Source organism: Malus sylvestris, chromosome 17 (assembly GCF_916048215.2).
Source record: "Malus sylvestris chromosome 17, drMalSylv7.2, whole genome shotgun sequence".
NCBI lineage: Eukaryota > Viridiplantae > Streptophyta > Magnoliopsida > Rosales > Rosaceae > Malus > Malus sylvestris.
The window spans coordinates 3405191-3413559 of NC_062276.1; the positions used below are offsets into that span (position 1 = coordinate 3405191).

General features: G+C 39.8%; 2 protein-coding genes across 2 annotated transcripts; one reads left to right on the forward strand and one right to left on the reverse strand.

Moving 5' to 3' along the window:
• Positions 1 to 204: 204 nt before the first annotated feature.
• LOC126610443 (AP2-like ethylene-responsive transcription factor At1g79700) lies at positions 205 to 1925 on the forward strand. The gene is made up of 6 exons (XM_050278494.1): positions 205 to 511; positions 652 to 749; positions 870 to 943; positions 1040 to 1090; positions 1189 to 1265; positions 1384 to 1925. The coding sequence occupies exons 1-6, from the start codon at positions 205 to 207 to the stop codon at positions 1923 to 1925; spliced, it is 1149 nt and encodes a 382-aa protein (XP_050134451.1).
• Positions 1926 to 3679: 1754 nt separating this feature from the next.
• Positions 3680 to 6842, reverse strand: LOC126611665 (probable E3 ubiquitin ligase complex SCF subunit sconB). The gene is made up of 7 exons (XM_050280039.1): positions 6316 to 6842; positions 6120 to 6217; positions 5927 to 6032; positions 4911 to 5128; positions 4659 to 4701; positions 4309 to 4559; positions 3680 to 4185 (listed from the first exon to the last, which is right to left on the reverse strand). Exons 1-7 carry the CDS (start codon positions 6718 to 6720, stop codon positions 3768 to 3770), a joined length of 1539 nt encoding a protein of 512 aa, XP_050135996.1. The 5' UTR covers positions 6721 to 6842; the 3' UTR covers positions 3680 to 3767.
• Between the last annotated feature and the right edge of the window lie 1527 nt (positions 6843 to 8369).

Below are 8369 nucleotides of genomic sequence, written 5' to 3' on the forward strand. Positions count from 1 at the left end.
TTAGATGCTCCGAGATCATCGTCTCCTTTGTTTTCTAACACAAAACAGTTGTGGCAACAGAAAACTAATCAGATAGATCCAAAACAAGCACACAAGTTATATATACGCTCCAACATCCTTCCTTACAGCTCAAGCAACCACATCAACAAGTAACAACCACCACCGAATTTGACAACGACGAGCGGGAGCAGTTTATCTCGAGAGATGGAGTTCATGATGGTGAGGAATGAAGAGAACGCAGGTAGGTGCCGCCTGAGGACAGCGGATCCTGAGGCTCAGGCGGCCCGGTGTGTCAAGAGGAGGAGAAGAGACCCACCTGCAGTTGGTGGCAATAGCCAAACTGAGCAGCAGTTGGCACAAAAGCCAGCTGATCAAGCTTCTGCTGCCACCACTGTGAAGAGAAGCTCGAGATTTCGTGGTGTCAGCAGGCATCGGTGGACTGGTCGATTTGAAGCTCACTTGTGGGACAAGCTATCATGGAATTCAACACAGAAGAAGAAAGGGAAACAAGGTAGGTTGTGACTTTTGATGTCACATTTTACTTCGATCTGTTGATTTATGTATTTCTTTTTTCCCTTGGGTATTGATATCTGTTTGAAATCTTGCGTTCTAACGTATCGCGCTTTTGAATGGACTATTTGGACTGAGCAGTTTACCTTGGAGCTTATGATGAAGAAGAATCTGCTGCAAGAGCATATGATCTAGCCGCAGTTAAGTACTGGGGGGCATCGACTTTCACCAACTTTCCGGTACAAATTTATATAGTTTATGGAGCTTATATTCGGAAAATCTAAAGAGATGTGCTTTGGCATGGTTTTAGAAGATTAACGTAGAATATCTGATCTTAAACCCTGATGATCTGTTTACAGATATCTGACTATGACAACGAAATCGGGATCATGCAATCTATGACAAAAGAAGAGTATTTGGCCTCGTTAAGAAGGTAACATCTTCGAAAATCTTTTTCGCAGAAATACTTCTTCACCGAGGATTTTCCTTTGATAGTTTGTTGAAAGAATTATTTGTTTCTTTGTTTCAGAAAGAGCAGTGGATTTTCAAGAGGTGTATCAAAGTACCGAGGAGTAGCAAGGTAATATTTCTGATTTTTTTTTCAAAGATCGTTCGCATCAATTCGTTAAAAAGTTGGAAAAACAGTATCTAAAAGAGTGTTTGATTCATGTTTTACAGGCACCATCACAACGGTAGATGGGAAGCGAGAATAGGACGAGTTTTCGGAAATAAGTACCTCTACCTTGGCACTTACGGTGAGTTCTCTCTTTTTTTGTGTTCGAGTCCATATCTCTCTACATATCGCATGTATCAGGAAATTAGAATGAAAAGGAGTTTCCAATTTCTGAGCAATGTGCCTTTATCGCGTTCCAGGTACGCAAGAGGAAGCTGCTCGCGCCTACGACATTGCAGCAATTGAGTACAGAGGGATCAATGCTGTGACCAACTTCGACTTGAGTTCTTACATAAGATGGTTGAAACCAAGAGCAGACGACATGATAGCTTCTCAACAAGTACCAGAGGCAGTCATAAAGCCAAAGAATACACCATTTGCGGGCAGCAGCTACATGACAACCGAGCAATCTCCCTTCTCACTCACAAATCCTTTTGCCTCTGATTACGTACACTCTCCTCGAAAGCAAGAAGTCATCCGCACCAGCAAATCATCTTCTCCCACCGCACTTGGCCTACTCCTCCAATCTTCAGTATTCCGAGATCTGGTTCAGAAGAACTCAAGTTTCTCAGATGATGACAGCATTGACGGCGAAGAACCAAGGAACCAACTGCAGGCTGGTAGAGATGATGAGTTCGGTGGAATAATCTATGACGGAGTTGGTGGCAGCCCTTTTGTTTGCTCTTCCAACACTGATGAAAACTTTACATGGAATAGCTTTACAAGCTTGATTTTCGCTTAGTCAATCAACAAAACCGAGTGCCTCAAACTCTCAGTGTTTATTTTCTTAGACACAAACAAAACGAAACAGAACTTGTTCATACTTGTAAATAGCAGAAATGGAGCATCTAAAGTAAATAGCACGAGATTTGATGCTGCATTTCGTTGTAAATTAGACCGCATAAAGCGTTGCTTTGCTTACATGTAAAATTCTCCATAACATCGAATGTACAAACTCTCTTGGATTTTCCATCTCCTTCGTTTGTGGATTTCAGAACTTTTAAACATGATCATCCTTAAGAATTAAAGGCAGGACAAGATGCATCAGCGAAGTCCCTAAAGCAGAGACATCCGACATCTGCAACATTGTTGGCACTACCAGTAACAATTCGACTCCCGTTGAGAGCCAGGGCCAAGCTCGTGATATCACAGATCGAAAATTTCAATACGAGCAGAGCAATTTTAATTGTAAATGTTCCATAAATAATATTACTTCAAATCAAAACAAACAAACAAAAAACTACATATTGTTGATCACCAAAAAGAACAAAAATAAAATTTTCTGAAAGCCTATCGTATGAAATTGCCTGCAACATGTAATGATGAGTTGCTGTTACTTCCGTCATCAATCCCCATCGCTCGAATGCTATAAGGCCATCATACATTCCGTAGCACTTCTTGAATAATTAGCCAGGTATTCGAAAACCTTGGAGAATCGTTCCTTTTCTTTAGCTTATGCTCCTTGACTTGTCGAATCATTAGCTCTCGGACATCATTCCCAAACTCTGTCATGGCAGCAGACGTCACATCTTTATATGGAAGTTTATTCAAACAAGCTAACAAATGATGATATAGCGAAGGCGTGTCGTTCTTAGCAGCAGCAAACTAGACATATGATGTAAAGCAAGCACACGATTTTGGAATTTCTGTTTCGAGCTTAGAGTAGGTAGTAAGTTGGTGTGGCCGTGTGAGTCGCTGCAGAACACTTCGTAGGGCGCTTCTACCGTCTCCATGATTCTCTTTTCGGCCTCATGATACTCCGACACGATTCTCATATTTCTCATTAGGCAGTGAAACAAGGCAGCAAGTTGTGGCCTCATCTCTTTATCTGTTAGCCTCTGAATTTCAGAGTACTGTACTTCTTCTCAATTCTTTCCTGGATTCACTTGCTCATGTAGTTCCCCTCAGCGTGAACGAATGAACCGCGATTGTCTTTGCCTCATTGCCATCAGAAACACCGCTATTGAAATAATATTTTGAAGAAGCTTTGGAGCTTGATCTATGAACATTTTTGAAGGAACATCTAGACAAGGTGGAGCGTTTTAGCGGCAGTGAACGAATGAGCTTGTTTGGGTGGTTTCGCGTCATCACTGAACGCTCGAGCTTGTTCAAGTTTTCTTCAATTTCCTCCAATTTTCTCCACGGAAGACTGTATTTGATCCATATTGGCATCAAGCGTCTTAGAAACCTCTCAACAAGAAGGACCTGCGGCCTGCCTCGATGCTACGACACCTCCTGTGAAGAACCAAAGACGACGACACTTTACATTATTCAAAATGTGGTCATCTAATTAGTCATTGTAATTTTTTATACGAAACTTTACATTATTCAACACACCCTTTCACGTGAAACCTTTCTTTAGCGGACCACACGAAGTCAAAGCTCGTCAGATTTGAAGCATGAAATTTACCTGGGGTTGATATTTTTGGACTTCTCATCACCAACCTTTGCAAGCTTTTGGAAATGAATGAAAGAAATATTTGTTATGGAAAAAAAAAAAGGAAAATAATCCAATAAATTAAGTCATAACATCTACAAATATTTAAGTGTCATATGGCATACAACATCTACAAGTAAAATCTGTTCAGTCATCTGAACCATCGGTATCACTGTACGACTCCTGATTCCAAAACTTTGCAACATGATCTTTGTCGCGATTCACGACAGGGCAAGAAGCATTTGTGAAATCCCTAAAGCGTAAACATCCCACATCATCGAGGACATCGACGATTCCAGTAACTATTCTACTCCCATTTACCGCTAGGGCAGAAAACAAAGAGCTTCTGTCTGTTTCACCTGCAGGACCACAGCTCAAGGAATTTGTTAGGGCACCAGTGTCAGCCTCCCAAATGTTAACATGCATATCCTTGGGGCTTCCGGTGACAATTTTGTATGGGTCCATGTGCAAGTAATGCACCGGCCCTTTGTGTCCAGCTTCTAACTCCGCTATTGGTTCTGATTTCCGGGTACCACAGTTCATCCTTATATCGTAAAGCATCGCTCTGCATAATTAAGAAAACTTCATTTCTTCAATAATGTCAAGATTACGACTAGAACAAACTTCAACCTTTTGTTAGATATGGCACACAAGACGAATGAAACCAAGGGAATTCTACTCATTGTACCTGCCATGGCTGCCTATGCAGAATAAAGATTTGGATGGCGTTGCCTGAAAAGAATATAGCTCTGCGTCCACTGCAGCAATGACAATTTTTCGCATTGTCCTCAAATCAATTGCTGTAACGGAGGAACCAGCAGCAACATAGACCAAATGTTCATGACACTTCATGTCTATAGGGGCACCAAGAGTAGAAGTCATCCCCACACAGCATGAAGAACGAGCAAAGGATGATGCATTTGTATCCCACACCCTCACCTGTTAGAAACCACAATCATCAGATACCAATGACAGTGTAACAGAATTCACCGTTGTATGGCTGATCAGCAATTACTAGCGATGGATAAAAGAGAATACCTTAGAATCTCTTGAAACGGTTACCAAGTGAGAGGTATTGTGCCTGCCGTTAAGACCAAAACACATAGATCAATCTTATGGGAAAATTTGTCACCCAAGGCACAACAATAAACTTCTTTAGATGAATCACTTATGAGATGTGGTAGATATCTACATGTTATCTTCGAAGTTGAATCAGCTTATCGATGAACAAGAAGTTTATTTAGTATTACTGAAAAGAAACATATAATCTCCTCAAAAGGACCATCATACCCAGCAACTGACATCAATCGGATGGGCTTCTCATGCCCATAGAAAGTAGCCTTTAAAGCATGCTGGCCACGTCTCCCACTGGAGCTAAGAGACCAAAGGCGAACAGTGCCATCTTCCCCTCCACTTGCCAATACTTTTCCTGCTCCATCACCTAACAACTTATCTGACAATGCTGAAACTGGGCCACTGTGACCTCTAAAACATCTTCGGCAAGCACCCTGTGACAAAATAATGAGATTAGGACCCTTAGGAGAAAGTTGAAACCATAACCTAGCAAATGAGCAATCATTCTCCTTATGTCCCTAATATTGAACTCAACACAGAACTGAACACTACTGATGATGGTATCACAGTACAATAATAGTAATTGAATCACATAGATAAATCATAAATTACAAGAACAAATATTTAATAGACTGGTGTAGAGGAAAAGATGTAACATCCCACATCGCCCAGGGGAGTGATCCTTAAATATATATTTCCATCCCTACCTAGCATGAGGCCTTTTGGGAGCTCACTGGCTTCGGGTTCCATCGGAACTCTAAAGTTAAGCGAGAAGGTGGCCAGAGCACTCCCATGATGGATGACCCACTGGGCAATTGCTCGTGAGTTTCCAAAATCAAAACCGTGAGGGAATGGTAAGCCCAAAGCGGACAATATCGTGCTACGATGGTGGAGCAGGCCCGGGATGTGACAAAAGATCATGAGTGTAACTTATTAGACCAAACTGCCACTTACGAAGTAAAGTTTTTTACTTTGGACGGAGTTTTAGCTTTGAAAATCAATCCATGTGGATGAAAACCAAAAATGCAACATTAGCATTCAAAAAAGAACAATAAGATTTCAGGGATAAATTCCTGCAGATACAAGGCGCCATCTTGTATAAACCCTGGAGGGGTATACCCGAGCCTGTCCTGAACTAAGTAGGTAGCAAGCGACAACTCTACCAAATCAAAGGTATGGAAAACAAACAAATCGGAGTCTATCAAGAAAAATATTCCAAATTCACGTAATACCTTCCACCATAGCCGAATGGAATGGTCAGCGCTTGAAGTTACCAAAGCATTCTCCTCTTTCTGTGTTTCGCTTCGATATAAAGATGTTTCATTCAGCGGAAACAACCTGTATTTTATGTCAATATTTCAGGAATAAAAGAACTTCCCTTGAGCCAAACTTAAGCAAAATAAAAGAAAACCACAGAGAGCCCACCTCATGCAAGTAATTCTTGCATTGTGATCAATTAAAGTGAGGGGCGAGTCCGTTCCGTTTAACCAACGATCAATCGTTAATACTCGTATCAGTGAACCCTAATCAACAAAAATTAAAAAACGGAAATTGAAGATTTTTCCCAACTATTCAGACTCAAAATTCATGAAAGAAAACGGTGTAATATGATCATATATACCTGAGAGAAGATTATATCATTCTTGTCCAATAATATGTGATCCAAACGATTTGAATTGGCAGCGGTGTAGAAATCGACGACAATCGGATCGGCAAACTTGAATTGCAGCGAATCCTTAAGCATGGATAGATAGGCCTCCCTCACTCCTGGCGTTTGCGAGGCGGAGGACGGTGGTTTCCGCGGCCACCGCTCCCTGTAGAAGCGCTGCCAGATGGAGTCGGAATATGCGACCTTTTTGAGATAGTTGCAGGTCATGGCGAAGTTGGAGAGGTCCTGGAGACTGAGGTAGCTGGCGCACTGAGCCAGCGAATCCACGTTCAGATCGGCAATGGTTGTCGCCGGCGGAGACGGCGACCTCTGGTTCCGATTCATCAGCGGAGGTGGAGATGAGAGTGGCGCTTCCATTGAAATTGAATCAAAACCCTAACAATTGGGAATTGGGAGTGAAGAATACACCATTTGGTGGGAAATCAGAACGGATAGAACGGTAAAGAAGTCGCGGTTTAAAATTGTCTTGTCACAAAGGAGGTGTGTTAAACTTTATGCCGTTTGAACCATATTATTCTTATTGCGAAGCTAAGCTCATTTTCTTTTGTTATGATAGAATCGATAGATAATATCGTTTGTTTCTCTATTAGGATTGTATTCCTTTTATTTATTTATTTTTGAATAAACGATATTATCTACATTAAAGTGAGGGAGTAGGCTTAGCCTTACAATTGACTAGCAATAATGTAGTTCAAATTTACCTTTGGCGAGAATGAACTAAAACCTCTCACTTACAAGTCTAGATGAATATCACTAGACCGTAGTACTAAATGACTTAGGATTGTATTTCTTGGAGGAGAATGATTCTTCCTTTCTTGTTACTATAAATAAAGACACTGTCTAGAGGAATAACAACAACACTACAAACATCCCTCATACACACATCCCTCTCTCATCTCTCTAACGCGCCATCTCTCCCTTGTTAAATAAAATAAGCCACAACAACGACGTAATAATACAGTCTAAAGGCATTTTTTATTTATTTATAAACAATATTTAGAATATTTAAGAAATTGTCCATGTTTTTGTTGAAATAGTCGAAAAATTAAGGATCAATATGGAAGGGCATTGAAATGCAAACTTCACCCTATATCAACGAAAATATAAATCAATGAATATTGACGATATTTACTTATTCACTACCAAAATTTTGCCGGAACTCATTGTAGATTTTGAACTTTTGAATTTTTTTGAGAAATTTTCTCTAATTTCGACTAAATTTGAATAAGTTGATATACCTCGCAAATTTCCATAATTTCCATTGAAAATAACTGATATCGATATAAATATAAATATATATATATATATATTCATAAATTTGCATATTAATATTTTAAATAAATGAGGTTTTATGTTCGATTCTCACCAAAAACGTATTCAAACCAAATTATTATGGCTAGCTCATTCGAAGGTTTAGCCTACTTTTCCAATCCTTAGACCATGTACAACCCTTGGGGATAAAGTTTAAAATTTTAAGCCAAAAAATTTTAAGTGTGAAATCCCGTCCTTGGATTTCACTATTTAAAATTACCTATTCAGTATTTCGTATTCTTATTTGTAATTTCAACACTTTTATAGTTACGGTGTATAGTTTTTTTAATAAGTAAAATGACGAAAACGCCCTAGTAGATTAAATGGAATTTTTGAGGTCGTATTTGGTCCCTACATATTGTTCCACTTATCTTTATATATTTGGATAGTACTCATCGAGACGAACGCGTGAGCACAAATAGAATGTGATTCAGAATTATAATGAAGATTTTATGAGGTTTTGAACGTCGAGGATATTTTGGTAAATTGATAATTAATTGGACATGTGATATTTTTATTTGAGTGTCACGTGGGCACCCAAAAGATTCTAAAACTCTCTCTCCATCCTTTTCTCTCCCGTTCTCTCTTTCTCTGTAGAGTTCTCTCACTCTCTCTTGGCTCTCCCTTTCTTCCCGTGAAACAAACCACCACCACCAATGGCGGATCCAGGATTTAATTTAGGGTGGTCTCAATAT